Source organism: Mustela nigripes, chromosome 1 (assembly GCF_022355385.1).
Source record: "Mustela nigripes isolate SB6536 chromosome 1, MUSNIG.SB6536, whole genome shotgun sequence".
In the NCBI taxonomy this organism is placed as follows: Eukaryota; Metazoa; Chordata; class Mammalia; order Carnivora; family Mustelidae; genus Mustela; species Mustela nigripes.
The window spans coordinates 61,132,720-61,158,030 of record NC_081557.1 but is presented as its reverse complement, the minus strand read 5'-3'; the positions used below and the strand labels follow the sequence as shown (position 1 = coordinate 61,158,030).

General features: G+C 38.8%; 1 protein-coding gene across 2 annotated transcripts in view; it reads right to left on the bottom strand.

Moving 5' to 3' along the window:
• Positions 1 to 17,685, bottom strand: part of EED (embryonic ectoderm development) — a 30,431-nt gene extending 12,746 nt beyond the window's left edge. Inside the window, exons 1-8 of one of the 2 annotated variants that reach the window (XM_059412317.1) lie at positions 17,279 to 17,685; positions 11,992 to 12,144; positions 8,870 to 8,962; positions 6,120 to 6,185; positions 4,915 to 5,040; positions 4,175 to 4,256; positions 1,829 to 1,920; positions 3 to 136 (exon numbers count right to left, since the gene is read on the bottom strand). In XM_059412317.1, the coding sequence (XP_059268300.1) occupies positions 3 to 136; positions 1,829 to 1,920; positions 4,175 to 4,256; positions 4,915 to 5,040; positions 6,120 to 6,185; positions 8,870 to 8,962; positions 11,992 to 12,144; positions 17,279 to 17,392 (860 nt within the window). In that variant the 5' untranslated portion in view covers positions 17,393 to 17,685. The remainder of the gene's footprint in view (positions 1 to 2; positions 137 to 1,828; positions 1,921 to 4,174; positions 4,257 to 4,914; positions 5,041 to 6,119; positions 6,186 to 8,869; positions 8,963 to 11,991; positions 12,145 to 17,278) is intronic. The other variant, XM_059412320.1, reaches the window with a different exon arrangement.
• Positions 17,686 to 25,311: the final 7,626 nt, after the last annotated feature.

Genomic DNA, 25,311 nt, shown 5'->3' with positions numbered 1-25,311 from the left:
ACCTGTTAGTTTTATTTGGGTTATAATCATAAGATTCCTTAATTGCATTCATCATTCTCTTTGAGTTGATCCTCCAAAGTTTAAGAGAGTGATCCATACCACAGGACATTATTTTTTCACCCAAAAGATCATAATCCTGTATGTAAAACAGAAAAAAGTTTAAATATATAAAACTGCCCAAATTAAGACTACCCAATTTTCTTTTCCTTCTCTTTTTTTAAAAGATTTTATTTATTTGACAGACAGAGATCACAAGGAGTTAGAGAGGCAGGCAGAAAAAGGAAGGGAAGCAGGCATCCACTGAGCAGAGAACCCGACTTGGGGCTTGATCCCGGGACCCCGGGATCATGACCCGAACCAAAGGCAGAGGCCCCAACCCACTGAGCCACCCAGGTGCCCCAACACTACCCAATTTTCATCTGATATACAGCATAATGAAAAATCTTTTTCAAGTCACACACAAACATTCTGAGTTTATCTATGTAACCCATAAATCAATTGTTACTACTTCCAAGACTTATTTTTTCAAGATTTAGTTTTAGCTGATTTGTCATGACTATAGTATATGAGTTTACACAATATATAAGAAAGTAAATTGTTTGAATTTAGTTTTACCTATCCAATTACCTTTAAATATTTTCTTTGCTTGATTCTGAAGGTAAACTGAAGTAAAACAATTATTTTATGACACAAAGATCTGAGTAAGTTTGTTAGAGTTCTTTGTCCAACCCTGATTAAACAATGAAATCAAGAGCTATAAACTATACAGTCAGTCCCTGAACAATTGAAATTTTACTTATCTGTGTATCTAAGTCAAAATACTTGTTATATTGGTTTTAACTTCAATTTATTTTTTAAGAGTTTATTTACTTGGCAGACAGAGACACCATGAAAAGACGGAACACAAGCAAGGGGAGTGGGAGAAGGAGCAGCAGATGCCCCGCAGAACAGGGAGCCTGATGCTGCCGATCCCAGTACTCCAGGATCATGACCTGAGCCAAAGGCAGTTGCTTAACCAACTGAGCCACCCAGGCGCCCCTAATTTATAATTCTTAAAGGATGGTAGTCATGGCTCTTAGAACACATAAAACCAAATGGGAGAATGCTGCTGCAAGTTTTAAAAATCCAAGGTGACAAGGTAGCTGAAGATAGGTGTGATTCTCAAAAAAAGCATAAAGACTCCAACAACAGAAATATTTAGTACCTCCAAATAAAATGCTACTGACTTCAAAACATGGTGCCCCCTGCATAGTTTAATATGGAAGAGCTGTAAAACCACTACATAAGCTATAAATGGAAAGTAAATAAAGCTAAAATAATGTAAAAATACTAGCTGACTAAAAATACCAACATCATATCACTAAATCGATAAACATAGTAATACATAAATATAAAAATAACAACATGACAAAAAATTATCTAAGACTTAGCACAATAAAACAACTTCCTAAAAATGGATTTTATGTTTCAACTGTAAATAAAAGATGAAAGTTGATCTCAAATGCTAACTAGCTTAACCTTTTTCTTTAATAACTGAAAACCAACAAAACAAGAGTTGTTTTGGTGTTGTATGACTGAACAAGTTCATGGTTTTTTTCATGAGTATAGAGACGCTAGTATAAATTACAAAAGTAGAGATAAAGCATAAAAGCCTTACTTGCTTAATTCCTTCATCTGTAAAGTAAAAACCTTGTTATATCACAAGTAAATAAACTGAGTGCCTAGCAGGCTATGTCAAATAAACCATATACTTTCTTGTAAGAGTTCCACGGGGATTGTTCAGAGCTCTATACACCCGAAGGTCATTGCCCTGCAGTTTTCAACTTACAGCGCTTAGAACTTCATCTCTGTGCCCTTCTACGCCTCCAAATATTGCCACCAGAGTGTCTGTCTGGATATTCCACAATCGTAATGCATGATCTAGTAAAGACATAAAAAAAATTTTAAATGGACTTTTTAAAAAAAATACTTTATTTATTTATTTGACAGAGAGAGAGATCACAAGTAGGCAGAAAGGCAGGCAGAGAGAGAGAGAGGAGGAAGCAGGCTCCCTGCTGAGCAGAGAGCCCGATCCGGGACTCGATCCCAGGACCCTGAGATCATGACCTGAGCCGAAGGCAGCGGCTTAACCCATTGAGCCACCCAGGCGCCCCCCCCCCTTTTTAAGGGTTTTTATTTATTTATTTGACACAGAGAGAGAGAGATCACAAGTAGGCAGAGAGGCAGGGAAAGAGAGAGGGGAAAGAAGGCTCCCTGACCTGCAGAGAGCCCGATGCGGGGCTCAATCCCAGGACCCTGCGATCATGACCTGAGTGGAAGGCAAAGGCCTAACCCACTGAGCCACCCAGGTGCCCCTTAAATGGACTTTTATCATTCATTTACTCTGGACTCTCAAAACCTCTTTAAAGAAGTAAAAACTACAAAAGTTCGGACTCAAGCAATGCACAGTGAGAAGTAAGAATGGAAGCTACATTTTCTTTTTTTTTTTTTTCTTTTTTTTTTTTTTTTTTTTTTTTTAAAGATTTTATTTATTTATTTGACAGAGAGAGATCACAAGCAGGCAGAGAGGCAGGCAGAGAGGAGGAAGCAGGCTCCCCGCCGAGCAGAGAGCCCGATGTGGGACTCGATCCCAGGACTCTGAGATCATGACCTGAGCCGAAGGCAGCGGCTTAACCCACTGAGCCACCCAGGCGCCCCAGGAAGCTACATTTTCTAATGAAGTATGAGCTCAAACTTTCCAGATGGAAAAAAAGTACTTATGTGATCTTAAAATATGTTTAGCTTATTTGCCTCCAATAATTTCCTTTAAATAATATCCTAATTTGATGGAGTTATGCTCCTGAGATAACAAATACTTAGGGATTTGACAGAGAACAAGATACTGAAGTTTTTCCACAGAATCCACATTTACAAATTGAAAGGGTGAGCCTGGTGGTGGGTATTATGGAGGGCACATATTACATGGAGCACTGGGTGTGGTGCATAAACAATGAATTCTGGAACACTGAAAATAAATTTAAAAAAATAAATAAATAAAAATTTAAACAATACCACTGCCCATTTTTTAAAGGGTTGTCTTTACTGTTGAATTGTTAACATCTTTTGATATAAATCCCTTATTAGATACATAATTTGCAAAATATTTTCTTATACTTTTTAGGTTATCTTTGTACTTACTGACCCAAAAGGGGAAGAGTATGGCTGGGAGTTGTGATAATTAGAGAGTGTGGCATCATGACCTATATGACTTGTAAAGAAATATCTGGGCCCAGCTATTATCAAGAAAAGAGAAAAAGTTATCAGCTCTTCTTAGTTGTTGATTTTCAAAGGTAAGCCTTGGTAGGTAAAGGAAAATCACAATGAAGCATTTTCATGGAAGAGTTTTAATCTGAGGACATCTTTTAGTATGAGCAGATTGTGGGGGAAGGTTATAGGTTTGAAAGCCTTTAAGATGAATAAACTTGACTAGAATAATAATGTGGAAGTAAAAAGAGAACAATCAAGAACAGAATGCAGAAATAACACAGCTGATTTCAGAGAGCTCAGAAATTATTAAGAGGCTTGTCTGAACCCTGAATAAACTTATAATGCCAATTTAAGCGTACAGAGGAAGGCAAGGCTTTCTTTATGCATATGGGAAATATTTCAAAGAGCTTATGCTGGAGAACTTAGCATTTTAAGGAATTCTATTACGGACTCCTTTATAAAATAAAAACTTCATGTATGAAAAAGCAATACAGATTCTCAGATGCATTATTTCTTATTACACAGCCGATCAGTGATAAGATTTGCAATACTATTTTTTAAATTCTTAAAAATGTCGTAACTTTGGTGATCTGCCACTTGAAATTAATAAAGCTTACTAAAATAATTCAACTGAGGATACATACACTACCTAATATTAGTGTATTAGTGTCATAATATACTACCGTTAATAAGGGTTACACATACTTAACCTGTACAAATTATTTATGTCTGATTTAACTATTTCACAGCCCTTTTACCTAATTCTTCGTCTAGAGATGCTACTGTAGCCTGAGATTTTTCTACTAAAAACATACTTTATAAATTCTTTTTAAATTTGGCTTTTTTAATAACTTAGGACTCTTTTGTCCCTTAAAAAATAAAATCATTCCCAAATAAACAGAAATAAAGAAAAATTTGCTTCTCTTACCTTTACTTACTGACAGGAGAAGATTTGGATCTCTTGGGTGGAATTTCAGTTCATTGATTGCATTTCCATGGCCAACATAATGCTACAATAAATTTAGAACATTCAACTTTCATATTAAAAATCAATAAATTATTTCATTAATCTTTAAAGAATGGAAAAACAGTTTCACTTAAATTAGTGGTTCCCAACCCTGGCTGCATATTAAAATCACCCAACAAAATTGAAGGGAAAAAAAAATGCTCAAGTCCTATCTGCAGGTATTTTGATTTGACTGGATCAGCGGAGACCCAAGGAAGGATTTAAAATATCCTTAGATGATTCTAATGTGCCCCAGGGTTAAAAACTTCTGATTAAAGTAATTTGCAAAACTTAGTATCAAATTCCCAGGCTTTACATTTCCGTTCTTTACAAGTCCTTGACTCTATATCCCTAATTAGGATGTTTAGAAAAAGTACTCACTCTTTCCCTATAGTTCATTTAGAACATCTCAGAATAAGGCTTTGGAGGAGGGAAATTATTTTTTAAAAATTGCAAATAAAAACTTCCCATTTATTCCAGAATCTGTGTTATCATATGTGACAAAGGTCTCAAAGACCAGTCTAAAGGAAGCAAAAAGCCAAGTGCAAATCAAATTAGAAACTGTACAGATATTGATTCTACTGGTTTTAAGTTAAAAATGACAAGTTTTCACAAGTGTGTATTCAAAAAAGGGCAGATCTACAATTTAACCAAAAACCCACCTTTATGCACTGCATTGTTATGGGATTAATTATCCTAATTATGCCTCTAGATCCAGCCACAGCCAGCAAAGGATGGCTTGTATTGCTATCATATGTCCATGCACAAGTGTAAAAATTTTCATCAGCCTAAGAAATGCCAGTTAAGAATTGTAATTTGTTTTTGAAAAGTAAACACATCAATGATTATGGTATATACTACACGGAAACCTCTAAAGAAGTGCTAAAGTTTCTGACACAGAAGTTCTTATTTCTTCTTATATTACCATATTTAAACAGTGACCATTTTAGGTCTACAATCTAAACCAAATGGTCAAACAAAACCAATTCTTCCACTCAATTTTGATTTCTATTTCGATGCATAATTATTCAACTCTGTCATTCGAAAGCAACCGTAGTAGACAATGTAAACAAATGGGTATAGTTGTGTCCCAGTAAAACTATTTACAACAACAGGTGGCTAGGCCCACAGGCTATAAATTGCTGACCCTTCTTTTATCCCAATATGTCTGACTATGCATGTCTATTCAGTCTGAATAGCGTTAACTATGAGTTTTCTACCTTGTCCTGTGAGACTTGCCCAATATGGCTACAGGTCACTTCTTTCCATAAACTACTGAAGACTGAAGTCTTCAGTAACTACTGAAGACTTGCCTTTTCTTTTTTGCTAGGTTTTTGAAATGATCTGAAAGAAACACCGTATCACCACCTTTTGTCTAACCTTCTGGCTTTTTAAGCCTTTCTTTTTCTTTATGTGTTCATGTTTTGCAATATTTTATTTCCTAAACAAACTGTAGTTGTTTACTTTTCCCCTATAAGCTTTGTTGCTCAAATACTTGGTATGACTGCCAGTCATAGCTTCTGATCAACCCCAGCTCACTAATATTAACTACCCTCAAGTAATAAAATTCTAAGCAAGGTCAAAGAAACAGGAGGTTGTAGCTACTCTTTGCTAACATTTCTATTACTAGATTTCCAATGCTCATCTCTAGCCACTTCTCCCCACTCTCTCATATCCACCTTACAATGCATTTCTAGGATCAGGAAAATTAAACTAGATACGAGGAATCTCTTGGGAGATAATAAAGGAAGAGCACTGCTTAAAGGACAGTATAGCTTAAGGGAACTAATTAATTTAGAAAAGTTTTGGTGTACTTATTGAAAGTCAATTTCTTTAGCAAAGATATTAAAAACTCAAGAAAGGATACATCAGCATCCACATAAGATTGCAACAACCGGATTTCTCCTTGTGAGTGACATTCATATAAGGTAACCTAATAAAAACAAAAATATAGTAAATTTAATCTCAAACACAGAAACCACATTCTTTTCACCTCTGCAACATATTTTAGTTACAAATGTGTCTTAAAGATACTACAGAAACTGTTTTAAAATAGCTTCTTTAAACTTAAGGAAGCATTATAAAGCCTAATGTATTAGATAACTTCCTGAGTATATTAAATATTGTAGTAATAATAATGGTTTCTAATTCCAATCTTTAATTTTAGATCTCATTCATGTAATTGCCCAACTCCTCAAAGTGAATACATCTGAACACCTCAAAGTAAAGTTGTAATTTATCATTTTTTAATTAAGCTCTTAAAGTCTTTGGGTAGTTTAAGAATATTTACATATCGGGCGCCTGGGTGGCTCAGTGGGTTAAGCCGCTGCCTTCGGCTCAGGTCATGATCTCAGGGTCCTGGGATCGAGTCCCACATCGGGCTCTCTGCTCAGCAGGGAGCCTGCTTCCCCCTCTCTCTCTGCCTGCCTCTCTGCCTACTTGTAATCTCTCTCTGTCAAATAAATAAATAAATCTTTAAAAAAAAAAAGAAAAAAAAAGAATATTTACATATTAATTACATATAAGAAAGCTTATAACTTGCCTAAATAATGTTTTTCTCATGGACACAGTTCATTAAATATTAACTTTCTGATATATGGTGGTCCTTTTTATTTGCCACATATTCTTAAATTAATATATATACTATGTAAAATTAAACTTTAATAGATTTCTTTCCTTTTTTAGAGCTTATAGTCATGTTAGCAATTACTTGTTAATTTTAATAGAAGTATCTAAGAACTCCATAAAGATACTATAAACTACCCTATTAAATTAATAAAATCACTACAATAGTTTAAAAATATCCCTTATGACTGCTAAAACAGGTTATGTTCTAGAAGATAATTTTTCTTTTCTTTAAAAAAAAAAAAAAAGCAGAACTTTTTACAATTAGATGAACTATGTAATGCCCTTCCATGTCATTTTAAATGAAACTAGGGATACTTTTTATTACAATGCCTGAACATTTAAATAAACACACTGAAGCACAAATTGTTAACTATTCCGGTATTATCATGGCCAAGTTAGTGAAGTATAATCTTTGGTTTATAGTAACGTCTTAAAAGTAGATTCAAAGTAATTAATGCACTATGTTCCCAACTAGGAAAAAATAACCTGATCTTTTCTTGAGCCTGTTATCTTTCCCCACGAATTTTTTTTTCCGAAGAATTCAGTAACCAGACAACTATAAGCAGGCTACATGTCACAAGCCACATTTGGCTGAACACCAAGAAAAGCTGTTATTCCATGTTACCAACTGCAGTAGCCAAGTTTCAAATTTTCAGGATTTCAGTGACCTAGTAAAAGCGCCAGAGCCTTAAATGTAACGAAAACCTTCCTTAAAAGAAGTTTTATAGGAAATTACCTAAAACCAAATTTTAATTTTTAGAAAACAGAAATAGAGAGGATCTAGCCCAGAATGGATGCATGTCTGCTTGTTATGATTCTTGAACTTGCAGGAAAAACGCCTGGAAATATGCTGACATTGGAAAAATACGGAGTTGACAACTCCCTTATTACCAAGTTAACTTTGTTTGAGAACAGAATACCAATACTGAGAAACAAAAAACAAATACAGAAAACAGTATGCATTAAAACCACATGCTTTTATTGCCTAAGAAACTTAGTACAACTACTAAAGAAGCATAAAATTTTATTTTACTCAAAGTAACAACTTACGTACCATCTCTCAGATTCACTCCTCTTCATCTCTTAGGTTAAAAGCAGAGGAAGTGACTTGTATTTGTTGCCAACCTGTATCTAATTAGTCAATTGCCTCTGTTTTTTATTTTTCCCCAAATACAACAATAAATTTCTATGTTGTTCTTCATAACTCCTAGTACAGTATTAATGGATAACCAGAATGTTAGCTAATGTAACCTTAGTAAGAGGACAATTTTTCCCTGTGGTGATTTCAATTTAATAACTAATTCCAAAGCACTCCCTGGAAAGCACTAAGGACTCTTCCTGTTCTCCATTTATTTAGAACTGAAAAGAATAGTAAGTCTTTGCAGTCCACCAAGTCAGCCCCCGGTTTAACTAAAAAGTTAAATAATGGCTGATGTTAAAATATGCCAACATGCTTCTTCCCTACACTTCTCTCAGCTCAAGATACTTTTGGCTTCCTTAAATAAAAACAAATCTAACAGATGTTTATGGCAAATAGTTAAAGTACTTTCAATAACTAATATATAAAGCCACTGGATTTATCCTTTGCATTTACAGAGAGCCACTAAGTAAGTTTATTATTTTTAAGAAACTACAGACTTTATATCCTAATTTGCATGATACAGAACTATTAAAACTGCTTCCAAAAACAGGAGTCAATTCTTTCAGTCACACACAAAAAAATATTAACAAGGACAAAATATAAACAGAAACAACTGATAGTAATATATGAACTCTGAGAGCTGAGAGTAATATATGAAAGCTGTATTTTCAGTAGTGAATACTAGGTTTTGAAAACTTTAGTTTTGTGACAATATCTAGAATATTACATAAGGATTATTGTTAAACCAGCTATGCAAAATTTACTTCAAAATCATTACACTTCAATACTATAGTAACACCAGAGTCAAATAGCCAAGCCAAATGCCAAATAGATCCCTGAACACTCACTCTGTTGCTTCCTACAGTTGCAAACACTAATGGATCTCCTTCTTTACTGTGCCAGTTAAATTGTACTCCAAACAATGGTTGATTATGATCTTCCTGCAAAATAATAGTAAAACAGAAAAGTTACTATAATTTAGAAACAAACGAATGGTGAATCCACCATTTCCCCTTACAACTTTTTTTTCCCCAAATGTAGACCACTATTTAAACAGAGGTCAGGGGGTGCCTGGGTGGCTCAGTGGGTTAAGCCACTGCCTTCGGCTCAGGTCATGATCTCAGGGTCTTGGGATTGAGCCCCACATCAGGCTCTCTGCCCAGCGGGGAGTCTGCGTCCCCCCCCCCCTGCCTGCTTGTGATCTCTCTCTCTGTCAAATAAATAAATAACCTTTAAAAAAAAAAATCAGAGGTCAGGTAACAAGTTCTCATCTATGAAAACACTCTGATATTCGCCTCCTACTTTCTGAAACCAAATCACTGGTTTAAGAAGAATCACAGATTCGGGGCACCTGGGTGGCTCAGCGGGTTAAAGCTTCTGTCTTCGGCTCAGGTCATGATCCCGGGGTCCTGGGATAGAGCCCCGCATCGGGTTTTCTGCTCAGCAGGGAGCCTGCTTCCTCCTCTCTCTCTCTCTCTCTCTTTCTCTGTCTGCCTCTCTGCCTACTTGTTATCTCTGTCTGTCAAATAAATAAAAATAAAATCTTTAAAAAAAAAAAAAAGAGGAATCACTGATTCTTCTGATTCAAAATTAAACAGGATAATTGTTACAGCTGCATTTAATCTCTTGGGACATAAGTACATAATTTATGTTTCTCAAATATGAAAAGAACAAATACACCAAGAATTAGTAAAGCTTCTCTAACACTCACTAAACTTTATTAGGTTTAATTTTTCCTTTGTAAAGTGAACCATATCATACTCCATGCAAATCTCCACTTTCTATTACTCCTATAGAAACAATTTCAAATAATCTTGAATTTGGGTCCTTAAAAAAAAAAAAATCCCAAGAAGTTTTATAATGAACAAGAATACCTGAGCACTGGGGACCAAGGAAGGCAAAGGACTGTAAGGCCAGTTACCAGGATGCTATAATGAGGTGCATAAAAAACAAGTACAGGTGACCCTTGAACGACAGGTTGGAACTGCACAGGTCCAATTAAGCATGGATTTTTTTGGATACCTTTCTTTTCTTTTCTTTTTAAAGATATTATTTATTTATTTGACAGAGAGTGAGTGTAAGTAGGCAGAGGGAGAGGGAGACCAGGTTCCCTGCTAAGCAGACCCTGGGATCACAACCTGAGCTGAGGGCAGATGCTTACCTGAGCCACCCAGGTGCCCCTGCAGATGTATTTTATATATGTATATATATATATATATAAAATATTTATACACATATTATATATATATATATATTTTAAAAGATTTATTTATTTGACAGACAGAGATCACAAGTAGGCAGAGGCAGGCAGAGCCGGGTGGTGGGGGGAGGAAGCAGGCTCCCCACTGAGTAGAAAGCCTGATGAGGGGCTGGATCCCAGGACCCTAGGATCATGACCTGAGCGGAAGGCAGAGGCTTAACCCACTGAGCCACCCAGGCGTCCAAAAAAAGTATTTTCTTAACATTTTCTTTGCTCTACCTTACTTTAGTGTAAGAATGCATTACATAATATATACAACACACAAAACATGTGTTAATCGACTTTATGTTATAGGCAAGGTAGGTTACTGACTTCTGATCAACAGGAGGTTATTAGTAGTTAGATTCTGGGGGAATCAAAAGTTAAACTTGGATCTTCAGTGCACAGGAGTGGGGGTGGTGGCACCTTCAAGTCGTTCAAGGGTCAACAGTATTCACTTTATTCAAAGTTATTTTTCAGCCTTAGAATTTTACTGGCAATCTCCTGGCACTGAACATTAACTTTCATATTCACTTTTAAAGTGTAAAACTTTCATTTTTTATCCTTTGAAAAGCCATAGCTTTAGGATTCTGAAATACTTAATCAAATTATTTAAACAGCTAAAACCAACACCTCCCAAGCATATTACCTAAAAAACAGGTGAAAATAACAAAATATTAACACAAAACTATAAGGGACACTTTCCTTTTTTTTTTTTTAAATATAGTAAGATTAATTTCCCTCCTTTTAAGAGACTTTAATTTGGCATACTGAGCAATGTATTTTGCTACACAGACAGGAAAATAATTTCCATACAGCCAGAGCTTCTAATGCTTTCTGAATACTTTACCTAAAAGTATATTTAGATACTTATAAAAGATTCTAACTTACATCTGTATAAAATAATGCAATGCATACTTTTGCTCAGTTTAAGAAAAATACTCCCAAATTAAAAAAACAGAAAATACATAATATGTAAAGGAAAACATTTTGAATATCACTAATCCTTCTTAAAATAAAAATGCTATTGAGGAAGCAGTAATTTAAGTAACTCCAAAACCTTGCCTTCCCCAAATACTGAATAGTAAGAAAATGTTAATGTATACCTTTTCCTTTGAAAACAATTTCAAGTAACACAAATGATAAGGATTAAATATTTAAAAACTGCCCAAGGACATCTGTTTCAATTTATGCTGACTGAAAGTTAATGGGTCACATTCAGTTCTTATTATGAAGAGGTATCAGGAAGTGGCTTTGTGTTTTTGTTTTTGTTTTTTTTTAAAGATTTTATTTATTTATTTGACAGAGAGAAATCACAAGTAGATGGAGAGGTAGGCAGAGAGAGAGAGTGAAGCAGACTCCCTGCTGAGCAGAGAGCCTGATGCGGGACTCGATCCCAGGACCCTGAGATCATGACCTGAGCCGAAAGCAGCGGCTTAACCCACTGAGCCACCCAGGTGCCCAGTGGCTTTGTTTTTAAAGTTTTATCAAAATAGGAAGAATAACATATCCCAAATATTTTTTTCTGAATGCAGATAATAAAGAAAACCTAGTCTGTAGTACTAGGCATTACCCACTGAAATTAGTCTATGCTACAAAACAAAACAACTTTCAAAGTACTCTAATTTTAAAGTATTTTAAATGTGACAAAATATCTGAGCATAAAATGTTTACCACTGAGAAATAATTCTGAAGCCTGGCATTCAGCCCACAGGATCTTTCTGCACATACCTTGAGACTATTTACACACTTGAAAGAATATTTGCATTTCTTGGACTTCCATTTTCCCTTCCCCCAACTTTTCCTTCCAGGAGCATTTGGTGTATTTGTAGGTGTATCAGGGCGTTCAGTGTTTGTGCCACTTTCTATACTGACCGCATCGTCCTGTAAGCAATAAATCAGGAAAAATTCCATGAAACAAAACACTGTATGTAGCAGAAAATGACTTTGTGCCGGGGAGCTGCTGACTGACCTTAAAGTAGTGATTAATAAATTCTGCAAGAAATGGAAAAATATATTCCTGTCTCCAAACAGGATAAAAAGCAAACCAGCTAAACATTAGGATTTGTGGACTTGTGTTATTTCAGCAACAATATAGTAAAAAAAGCTAATCAGAATATTGGCAAGAATAATATTGCCTCTAATAACAAAGCCCTGGTCTATGCCAGCCACCTTAGCACACTGGCTTATTTCATCTTTACAGCTCTTCACAGAAGGTACTGTTAGATAAGGAAGGGTTGTTTAGAGAGCGTTAAGTGGTCTCTTGCTACTTAGGGCTGCTGGGATTCAAACCAAAGCTCTGACTCCTAAATCTGACTGAACTACATGTCTTCGTAATTCATTTGACAGCTGCTCAGCTTGGAGTACAGCGGTTAATGGGCCTCTTAGGATGACGGAATGCTGGTGCCTCTTATTTTAGATATAGTTTCTGAAAATCCTGTTACTGTTCAAACTCCGCTTAATTAGAATACAAACCATTTAGGATTTTTAAAAAAATCCTACATATTCTGTGCTATTTACAAGTGACATTTGCCCCACAGCTCTTATGTAATAATGATACCTATATAGAATTCCAGACACTCTCCATAATTAAAGTAAAATCATTTCAAATGTAGAAACGACTGCAGGAAACCATGAAAATTCACTTAATTTATACCCTTTCTCCAGTTCACAGGATACATTCTTGGCCCTCTAATCTAAGATTTAACTACCTCCTTTGATTACATATTCCAATGTGTTCTCTGGAATAAAGAGATTTATTTAAACTTATCGCCTTAGGGCAACAGTTCCTAAATTCATTCCAGAGGAAGGCTTTTTTCGTGGAATGCCTGTTAATATCTATTAGAACAAGTCTAGGAAACACAGCCTTAGGGGCTATTTCTAAATGACTGCTTCCTAGTTTTATGTTTACAGAAGGTAAAAAATTAACTGGCGTGTCAAAAAGCATATAAAAAAATTCATACAAATTCACCTAAAAACAGTGTGGTATTACACAACTGTTCTCGGGGTGATTTTCAAAATTTCAAATGATTCCCACCTTTTAAAAAACTACAATTGTTATTCTCCAATATTATCAATTAGGATGAAAAAACCAGATAGATAATCTACAGTAGGTGCTCAATATCTGAACTGTAATTTTAATGTAAATATAATCAGACATTTGAAAATGTAAAATTCTAAAAGTTAAGTTCCTAGGCTGAAATCATGGTTTATATCTCTCTTTCTTGCCCTCTTCACAGTTTCACAGTTAACACCCAGTGTAGAAAATTAACCATCTTTCAGTGGAAAACTATGTACTATTTTATGCACACCTTTCCACATTACACATTCCAGCCTTCTTCATTGCCTTTGAACAATTTTATAACTCTTGTTATACTGTGAGTAACTGACAGTTGTGTAAATTCTGTCTCCAAAGGTAGAGGCTTATGTCTTCCCTTCCACAGTGGGAAAAACTTTGGTCTCCATCTGCAATTTCACCTCTACATTCCTTTAATGTATAAATGTATATTGTTTGACTCACACATGCCCCGTTCCCTCATATGAGGGTAAAATAAAAATTTAACATGTTTTACTTACCTTTTTCTGAAAACTGTCCTTTAACACTAGAAAAGTAAAATAATGAAACTGACATTTATTCACCAGCTTCTTTACTTCCTGGCACAAAATTCAATTGCTAATCAAGAAAACACAAAAAACACTTTTGTTTTTTAACTCTGACCACTTACCCATCTCCTCCAAAGGAAAATCACAAAAGAATCAAATGGAAATGCAATGCCGTCACAACGCTTTAACTTTATCTTTAAATTAAAATCAAACCTTGGCTGAGTATCTGTGTACAGGCTGACTTCCACCATGGCCCCTTCTCAAGGTACAGAATGATGAAATGGCACTACCATCTTCATTGGCCAAACAAAGCAAACAGGGAGAGTAATTTGTCCCTTAATCTTGCCATGGGTTACTTAAGCAAAGTGTAAGTCTTCAGATTCAGCCCTCTACTAGGCAACCATTAATACTCTTCAAGAAGCTACATACTCTGCAAGTCATGAGACCTTTTAAAAATTCAATAAAATGGCATATATACATACAAAAAACTTAAAATATGTCCTTTCAATTCTTTGATTCATATACATAGTAGTAACTGCTCAGATTATCTTAATTCCCAACTCAAACACCACGTTCTTTCCTCACTTGCTTTTGGCCTTCTCATCACTACTCAGTTCCCTCAAGAGTAAAGACCACGCTGTCCATTTAGCTTTCTCTGAACTCATTTTCCTAGAGTTCTCTACTATCTTTCCTTACTGCTTCCTTCTAACCTAAGTCCTGGATCTAGGGTCTTTGGGTGGAATTCTGAGGGCCTGTGAATGTAAATGGCTACACAAACCCACTTAATTTTCACCATCTTTAACTGAAATTTAGCACTTCCTTCTGTTAAATAAAGGTAGAATACATGAGACTACCTCTGTAGCTGTCACTTTCTCATCACGGAAATCAAATATTTTCCTATATTCTATTAGTTGCAGATCTCAAAAACCTGCTTTATGTCCATCATTACTACCAGACCCCCTCCTAGATCTAGCTACTTAATGTGCTAATACAGAAGCACTGGCTGGCTGGGTCTGAGAAACATAGAACTTTTTATCTCCAGCCTTTGAGTTTGAAGCCCATGCTGGATGTACAAATTAGCACTTCTATTTTATTATTAAAGCACTCTATTAAAACAAATCTTAAAAAATTTGTTTTGAGGGACGCCTGGGTGGCTCAGTTGGTTAAGCAGCTGCCTTCGGCTCAGGTCATGATCCCAGCGTCCTGGGATCGAGTCCCACATCGGGCTCCTTGCTCAGCAGGGAGCCTGCTTCTCCCTCTGCCTCTGCCTGCCATTCTGTCTGCCTGTGCTCGCTCTCTCCCCTTCTCTCTCTCTGATAAATAAATAAAATTTAAAAAAAAATTTGTTTTGAGAAATTTTTATAACATATTTCATAATTTTATTTTGTTTATTATTTTCATAAATTTTATAATTTATACATTATATTTTATAAATTTAAAAATGTTGTTCTGGGGGTGCCTGGGTGGCTCAGTGGGTTAAAGCCTCTGCCTCGGTTCAGGTCATGATCCCAGATTCCTGGGATCCAGCCCCGCATCAGGCTCTCTGCTCAGCAGGGAACCTGCTTCCTCCTCTCTGTCTGCCTCTCTGCCTACTTGTGATCTCTGTCTGTTATATAAATAAAATCTTAATAAAAAAAAAAATGTTGTTCTGAGAAGGCTACCCAAGATTCAATGAGGTGGTCAAGGCACTAAAAAGGCTTAAAGCCTCTATATAAATGAGGGAACCAAAATAAAGGCTTCATCTACTGTTCTCAGTAGCTTCAGAATGCAAAGAATATATCCTCCTTACGTGTCTACCAGAAAGGCTTTCCATTTATTTGGTCCCCTGAAATCTTCCTCAGTCTAAACAGATGATTGACATTTTCATTACATTTCTGCTTGATTATTTATTTAGTATGTGCTGGGGCCAGAAGTGGAAGTCTTCACAGTAATTTCTCTTCAGATAGCATAAATAATTCTTGTATAGTATTTCTGGGGCAGAGACTCTTTTAAGCCCTTTACCTGTATTATTTCATTTAGTCCTCACAAATACTATTTGAGGTAAATACCATTATTAATCCCCATTTCTAAGAAATTAAGGAAACTGAGCAGGGAGCCCTGCAGCACTAGCTCCCAGGATCCTGAGATCATGCCCTGAGGGCAGAGGCTTAACCCACTGAGCCACCCAGAGCCCTTGGAAAAAGGTTTAAAGTAACGTTCAACACCTAAACTTTCCAGAAACTTCAAATCCAAATCCCAAAAACTGACAAACCCCCGAATATCTTTCTTTGTCTACAAAAATTCTTTCCCATCTCTTCATTGAAAATTTTGATTATGACACCATTCTATATATATGCTTGTTAGTGAAGTAATGATGTAGAATTTAGTAACTGGGTGTGTAAGATAGCATTTACTCCTAAAACTAGCCCAACTGAGAAAATGAAAAACTGACATCACCCTCCAACAACACTTTATAAAGATTTTAAAAATATATTCAGGTATCACAGGAGGTTCACATTTGGATAACTTTGAGTGAATTGCCAAAATACTTCGCTGACCTTATTCGATATAAACTTAAAACTGAAAATTAACGTCACTTCACTTATTACTGGCAACTTACCTAAACACTAGATGATTACCGAGATCTATTTCAGAGTATTTTTAAAAAAATATCTGATTCCAAAAGCCTTACATTTGCAAAGCCACGAGCCCACCCCTAAAGACATCGTCTTTACCCCTGTTGCTTAAATCTTCTAAGTCATCCCCTTCATTTTGGTAAAAACTTTAAAAATAGTAACCGACTCTTACTACATCAAAGGTGGTTTCCCCCTCCGACTCATAGGACGACCCTCTTCAATTCAGCTCCTCCGGAAGAAAAGCCGACTGTCAGGCATACCCCAACTCCACCCTCAGGACAGGAGCAGACATAAAATCCCACCTTTGGAAGAGTCACCCAAACCCCCTAAGTCGAAGATCTAACTGCTCTTTCCACCCTGAAGAGTCTGTAAGGGTCGAAAAGTGACCCAAACCCTACATTTCTTAAGAGTCGCTAACTCACGCTGGCTCCTCCTTCCAACTTTCTCAGAAAAACTTCTAACTTGCCTTTTAAACTACTGGAATCTCAGATCCGCACTCTCCCCCAAATCTCCCAAAGGCCCAACCACGCAAAAGGATCTCACAGCGGACCCCTTCAACCCCTCCGCCTACCACGCTCTCTCTAAAACCACTCTCCTTCGCCAAGTTTCTCCTTGCTCTCGGCCCCTGCTCAAAATCCCCATAGAGACAAGTTCGATTTTCTCCTCCACGCCCGCGTTTTCCTGAGGGTGACACCTCTCCCTCCCCCCCACAGCAGCCCGCCCGCCCCCACGCCGAGTTTAAAAAGAATTTAAAACTTTCATTCCAGAGTCCCGTCCGCACTGCTCTGGGCTGCACTCACATTCTCGTCTCCAGAGAGGTCCGGATTGCTGTTCTCGTCGCTACTCAGCTTCTGCTTCTTGGCCGCAGGCATGTCTGTTCCCGCCGGCGCTGTCGACACTTCCCTCTCGGACATATTCCTCCGCCTCCCTCCAGGTTCCTGCCGCCTAGGGCGGGGCCTCCGCCACACCGCCGTCAAGCAAGCCCGGCCGGAGCCTGCCGCAAAGTTGCCGCTGCCGCCGCCACCTCCACCGCTCCCCCCACTGTCGCAAACCGCGCCCAGCCGCCGAGGCGGGCGTGCGTGCGACCCCGCCACACTGCTGAAAAAGGGGCGCGCGTGCGCGCCCTCCCGCGCAGCTTCCTGGCTCTTTCCCTTTCCCTGCTCCCGTCTTGCCCTTTTCCCGCCGCTCTCCCGGCAGTTTGCACGGAGAGGTGAGATCTGTTAGCTATCAAGAGCAGTATTTCGCACGTCCCCTTTCCCTGCTGCCCTCTCGATAAAGAAGAGGCGGAACTCAAAGGGATGCCCCCTCACCCCCTTCCTTCTTCCAAAGACGTTTCAGCCGCAATCGGCCCAATCCTTCGATCCCCGACCCGCTGCAAGGACTCGAAAGTCTGTGGAATGGACTAGACCACCGATGTTCCAGGGGATGGGGGAAGATACGAGAAGTCACCTCTTGCTTTAGCGACGTATGCCAAGTGTCCTTAATCTTGAACTCGGAGGAAAAAACCCCTCACATTAATCATTGGAACTGCTGAAGATCTAGTGTATCGTTGTGAATAGGCGTTCGAAAACTGTAGAGTGCCTCTCACTTGCCTCCCCCATCTAGGAAATGGAAGTTGCCAGTTAAGACGTGCGCATGCGCTGGGGCGTATTCTCGCGCTGGGTCGTCCAGACCCGCCTCCCCGTGCCCCTCCTCTTCGAAATCTTGTTTGCTGAACCAGGTAGTCTTCCACCGGGTTTCCGTAGCCCGGGATGGATTTCTAAGTACGACCGAGTCATAGCGTTTGGACGCGTTCTAAATTCGTGATGGGTATTTAATATGGTGAATATTTATTTCAATCAATGATTATTCTCACGCCGTTGTGCCAATATTGAGTATCATTTAATATAGGAATATCCTGTAGTTAGCATTCTAGACTCCAATGAGTTGCGGCCCAAAGTGCTCGTTTTAACTGTTAAAAACATTGTCACGGCACTGAACAATGTCATGGCCTAAAAATCAGTGGTTAGCTCCAACTTTGTATAAGAATGTGAGGCTTAAACAACGGACAGGATTTGGGGACATACCAGATACAATAAAATTTTAGGGAAAGGCAAACAAAACTTAGACTTCACCAAAATACTTGTTTCTGTTAACTATATCTGTGCGCTTGACAGGTGTCAAGTAATACTGGCGAACCTTGTAGGTTTGTTAGATGGTTCATAAGTCCCATAGTAAGCAGGAAAAGGAGAACCATGACAAGAAATAAAAGCCAGGCCCTCATCCCCTCTTTGTACATCTTAGTTATGACTACTTCCTGGGCTTCATTGTCCTCTTATGTAAAAATGAGGAAATTGGAAGCGACCTGACATTTCTCCAACACCTACTTGATAACACATTTTTTCAGTTAGACCTCATCACCCAATGTATAACCTGAAAGAGCGCCCCATCCAATAAAATTACGTGTACTTGAATTACTTCTGCATGATGCCTTAAGAGGGAGACTATCAGTTTCACTATCTGCAGATTGCAAGTCACTTTTCTTTTGGAAACCAGGAGAGAACTCAGTTGAGAATGAAAAAAAGGAAGGTAAATCAAAGGAAGGGCAGAATAAGAGGTCTCTGCAATGCAGAGTCGGGAAAAATAAGGAAGTTGAAAAAAATTAAAGTTCAGGTCTTAATAATAATTGCAGTTATTTATTGAACTCTTCTAATGTGCCAGACATTCCTCAGTTGGTGAGAAAGAGATGAGACTGGTACGGAGTCAGACACTGAGAAAGTAACATGTACTTAGTATGATATATTCATGTGCAGAGACAAACTTCTCCTATCAAGAAGATTGTGAAATTTTGCTCTACAATTACAGGATAGTTAACTAAAGCATTTCCAACCTATATTACTCTGTGTGTCTGGGATCTGTGGGAGCTAGAAAATGGGAGTCAAATTCTGGTCATAAAATTAGGACAGTTGTTCAACATCTAAATAAAGGACATACATGGAAAGAAGATTCCTCTAAGCATGCATGTTATCTGTAAAAAAGCAAAAATGTTTTTAAAGAATTTTATTAAAACTTGAAGGAATATTTAAATTTTTTTTCTAATGAGACAGGAATAAATGGAAATTAGTTAATGCTTGTTATTACCAATGTTAAGAAATTATTGACACTTGTTAAAATAGTAAGTAATTTTATTTAGGATTATAGTAATAGGTATCAAGACCATTACCAAAAAAAAACCAAAAAAACAAAAAAACAAAACAAAAAACCCCAAAACAAAGAAACAAAAAAAGACTATTGTCAATAGGAAAGAGATAGGGCTCAACTCCAAAATGCAGCAAGGACAAGTGGCGATTTATAATTAAGGAGCAGAGATGGGGGTGAAGGAGCTTAAGGACGTACCACCCACAATATGCTTTTTGGGTTATATTGGTTATTTTGAGCTGAAGTCACTTGAACAAAAGGCTTTCTCTGAACTCCTCTTAACTGCCTAAAGAGAGATCATCCAAAAAGAGTGCAACTGTCATAAATCCCCTCTCCAGGAGTTTCATCAATCAGAGAAGATTGACTCTTACCACAGAAGAAGAGACTAGAAGTCACACCACATCCAGACACACTTTGTTATGAACCGTCGGATCTCCCATTGATTGTAAGGGCCTATTCATCTTCCAAAAAAATCATTTACTCTCCCCTGTGTGACATACATCTCCCATCCCCTTCCCCTACTGAGATGGTATAAGCTCAAATCTCAGTTTTGGGTATTCACTTTTTGTTCCCTGTGGTGACCCTGTGCATGTTATATGAAAAATTAATAAATTTGTATACCTTTTCTACTATATTTGATGCACTCAAATATAGTAGAAACCTGGGAGGGTAGAGGGAAAGGCTTTCCTCCCCTGTGGGAAGGAAGAGGGTAGATGAAAACTTAGGAGAAAGACACATTCAGGGTAGGAGGATTCCTTTTTTTTTTTTTAAGACTATTTATTTCACAGAGAGAGAGAGATCACAAGTAGACAGAGAGGCAGGCAGAGAGAGGAGGAAGCAGGCTCCCCACTGAGCAGAGAGCCCTATGCGGGGCTTGATCCCAGGATCCAGAGATCATGACCTGAGCCGAAGGAAGAGGCTTAACCCACTGAGCCACCCAGACGCCCCCTTTATAGCATTTTTGATGAACGTGCCATGGTAATAAAAATGTTAACAATGAGGGAATCTGAGTAAGGGGTATACAGGAAGTCTCTGTGCTATCTTTGCAACTTTTCTATAAAATTATCCTCCACATGCCAAAAATCCCGTTTTTTCTTTCAAATTTTTGTTTAAATTCTAATTAGTTAACATATAGTGTAATTTTGGCTGCAGGAGCAGAATTTATAAATAACACCCAGGGCTCATCACAAATGCCTTCCTTAATACCCATCACCCATTTAGCTCATCCCCTACCCAACACCCTCCATCAAGCCAGTTTGTTCTCTATAATTAAGAGTCTCCTACACTTTGCTTCTCTCTCTCTTTTTTCAAAAACTCTATTTAAAAAAAAAAAATCTATCTCATTAGACTATGGAAAATGCTAGTCAGAAATACCCTTAGTCTTCAAATAAAGGGTTCATTTTTTGGGAAAAACTTTCAAAGATCATTTATTTATAAAGAAACTTAACAGCTTCCCTTCGTATTGTCTTCTAGTAGCATGCAAGCTTCAAATCAGGAAATGGGTTTCAAAAGCTAAATTAAATCCTTCCCATTTCAGTTGAAGTCTATTTCTCATTCATTCAACATTTTTTCTGTCTCTTCTGCTTCATAAATAGCAGCTGTTCATCATCACTCAGGCAATGTGTAATCATACGCTTGCAGATCCAGTTTTCTATGAACCGAACATCATAGGGCTTCTTTGAACACTTTAAAATCAATCAGGAGGAATTTACTGAATGCCATTTATGTGCAAAACATTATGATAATTGGGTGTGGGGGTGGGGATTAAAAAGGGAAAAATAAGACACAGTCCCTGCCTTCAAAAAGCCTAATATTCTTCCAGCATTAAAAAATGTCTCATGCAGACTTCTGCCTGCATTTTTTTTTAAAGATTTTTATTTATTTATCAGAGGTGGGGGGAGAAAGCGAGCACAGGCAGACAGAATGGCATGCAGAGGCAGAGGGAGAAGCAGGCTCCCTGCTGAGCAAGGAGCCCAATGTGGGACTCAATCCCAGGACGCTGGGATCATGACCTGAGCTGAAGGCAGCTGCTTAACCAACTGAGCCACCCAGGCATCCCTCTGCCTGCATTTTGAGACTAGCTCTTCCCAAGAAGGTGCCGGGGCTGGAGGAAAGCCATCAGAGTCATGGATTCTTGTCAGCCCTGACATTCTAATCCTTGGGACCTTGCCTGGCTCAGTGTAATCCTGTCCCCAGAATGCGTCTTCTAAAGCTCTCCAGCTGAGGGACGGTTGTCCACCTGCCCCCCCCCCCCACCCCTTCTTGGGCGTGTTAATAACCTCAGCATACCCAGGCTCAACAGCACATTTCAAGGCTCTCTTTCCAGATCCAGGAGGTAGATGGGGTTTTGCTACCTCATCCCAGTTTCGCAGGCGAATGAAGGAAGTCAGGAAGATGGAATGAGGAGTGTAGAGCACGTCCCCAGTGTGAGTTATTCCTAGACTGCAATTCAACTTCTCATCAGTACATTACCTGGCATTCTTCTCTCCAAATGTCCCAAATGTGATCTTAGTATCTTTGCCTCAATTAAAACCTCTGAAGGGAAATGCCAGTTATTAATGACAGCTGTTGAGTCCCTTCATTTCCTGATTTGGATAAGCTGCCCCTTGCCTCAGTTGGCTACCCGAAACCAAATGGAGCTGCCTGGTTTTATTGTCATTTTTTCCTCCTCACACTCCCTTTTTGATTTTCCTAATGTTTTCTTTCCTTCGGTCTGATTCATCCTCTATTTTGGTAGCTATAGATCTGTAAAATATTTCCCTTTTCTTTTCTTTTTTTTTTTTTAAAGATTTTATTTATTCATTTGACAGAGAAATCACAAGTAGATGGAGAGGCAGGCAGAGAGAGAGAGAGGGAAGCAGGCTCTCCGCTGAGCAGAGAGCCCAATGCGGGACTCAATCCCAGGACTCTGAGATCATGACCTGAGTCGATGGCAGCGGCTTAACCCACTGAGCCACCTAGGCGCCCCAAATATTTCCCTTTTCATCTGTTAGTAATACTGACCAACTCCAATATAAGCCAAAACATTCTCTGATTTCCCTGTACTTCCCCAAGATTTTAGATTAATAGTTGAAAGATTGTGTTCCTACACCACTGAAGAAAAACAGGTCAACCCCTCGGAAGTGAACTTATGCTCTAAAATTTAGGTGATTTGTATGTAAATTATAACCTACCCAATATCTAGGTGCTTTTGGGGAAGGCTTAAACCATAAAAGCAGAGGTTGAGAAATTACAGCTTGTAGAGGCTGCTTTTAGGCAACCAACGTGAGCAATGGAAACCCAAGTATGGTAAAAGGGCCCATACTGACCACCAGGCCATTGGGCAAATCACCTCAAAATAACCATAAGCCCTAGCTGACCAATGGGTTACTTACACCTGGGCACAGATACAAAAAAAGGAAAATTCATAGATTCCCATACCTCCTCACCTTGCCCCCTTCACTAAGCTCCCCACCACCTGGTTAACAGTCTCTCCTCTGCTGCTTGGCCCATGTTCCCTTGTGGTATATTCAATAAACTTCTGTTTCCTTCGTACTGGTCAATTCTTTCACCCCCTGAGCTGCTGGCCTCCACCTGATCAGATCACCCCACATCTGGTGGACTCTGCATTTGGTGGGGAGCCCTTATCGGCCGCTGCACTCCTTGGATTCTCCAGAAATTTCTCAGGACTTTCCCTTTGTGGACCAATTCTAGTACTTTTCGGGAAATTGACAACCTCTGGCGGAGGCTGTCAGCGAGGGTCTGAAGCCCCAGGGGGAACCAGCGAGACTGACCTTGCCGGAAATGGTGAGGGATTTCCCCTTCTGTCCTTTGGAGGGATCCTTCCCACCTTCTTCTTTTCCGCCCTTCAGCAGTCTAATCCTGCTTATGGGTCAAATGTTTGACGGCCACCTATTTTTGTAAATAAAATTCTAATGGAACACAGCCATGTCGGTTACGTATTATTTATGGCTTCTTTTTTGCCACAACAGCCGAGCTGACAGAAGCTATATGGTCCTCGAAGCCTGAAACATTTGATACCTGGTCTTTCACTGAGGAAGTCTGCTGACATCTGACTTAGGCAGAGGTCAGAGTTTTCTACTTCTGAATAATTACCCAGTTGGAGAGGTGGCCATCTTTAAATCTCTGTGACATCTCTAGAGGCGCTATGACATAAATGCCCCGCAGCCCATGACAGAATGATCACAGTCCTTAGAGATTTGTTGGGAGCAGGGGTGAATCCATCTCCCACTGACCTGCTGCTTGATTTGAGGCAGTTGTTTCTAGTTTCCCAGGATTTGCGTCTTGGAGAAAGGCACCAAATGCTTAGAGTAGAAAAGGATTATCTGACACAGGCATTAAATTAGGATAATTCACCCTCAGACTAGCTCTCTAATCTCTGGCTCCTTGCACCATCTTTACTGGTTGGTCTTCTAGTTAAATGTGGAGCGGTATCTCTAGCACCTGCATTTCAGGAATGCTCTCTGAAGGGGGCAGTAAAGCCCATTAGTGAGCAAAGCGGAACCACTGGAGAGCTAGGAGTGTTCAGTGAAAAGGGCAGGAGGAGAGTACAGATGGAAGCAGCCGCCCAAGAGGCAGGTTGTCAGCTCAGTCCCCCCAACCATGGGACCCGTGGGGCCCGGGGCGGAAACTGAACATTTCCAATACTTGGTTACTTCATCTCTGAAATAAGGTAATAGTACTACCTAATTCATAATATATTTAATGTCCCTAGTACTGTACCTGGCATAATACATGGGGTCCTTTAATATTATTTATGTAATGATTTAAAAAGCATATTGAGAAAAAAAACCCACAGGAAACTGCCTTAAAAAAAAAAAAAAAAGCATTTAACAACCCTGTATAGACTTTGGCCCTAATCCTGTTAAAAATATGTACATACCCATATGGACAGTGGAAAAGATACATGAAGATACTCAGAAGCCATTTTAGGGGAATGGGGTTATGAGTCATTGATAGATTTTCTTGTACCTTCCTGCCATTTTGCAATTTTCTGCACAGAGCATAGGTTTTATTATCAGAAAAGAAAAACCGAAAGGATAATCATGACTGAGATTTTCCCAGAACTTCCCAGAGGACAGGATAGTGAGCCTGTGGAAGCACCTCCAGGCCAGAACCACCGGACAAATCACCATCTTCGGTTGTGTTCTGCGGTGCAGGGACTGGGACAACTTGGCACAACATGCTGTGATCTCCCAGAGCAAGGGGCTCAATCTTCTTGCTTAGTTTCTTCATAGTTCTCACTGTAGGGAATACATGGCCCTCCCAAGGCAGGCACAGTTCTGCTGTGGCTCTCTGGGGCCTGGGTCTCTGAGACCAGACCCATCTTCTTGCCTTGCAAGACAGACACGGTGACAGGTTTGTTTTCTGGCTTCTCTCCAGGACTCAGGGGGCAAGGAGACCCACCTGGTCCTTCTTGCAGGGGGCTAATGAGGTTCTAGAAGCATTTCTGACCCCTCATTAAGCCCCTTCCCCAGGAATATGACAAGTGAAAGAACCAGGGGAGGAAAAGAAAAAGGAACTTGGGTGCTTTTCTTTTTTCTTTTCTTTCTTTCTTTTTTTTTTTTTTTTTAGATTTTATTTATTTATTTGAGAGAGAGACAGTGAGAGAGAGCATGAGCAAGGAGAAGGTCAGAGGGAGAAGCAGACTCCCCGT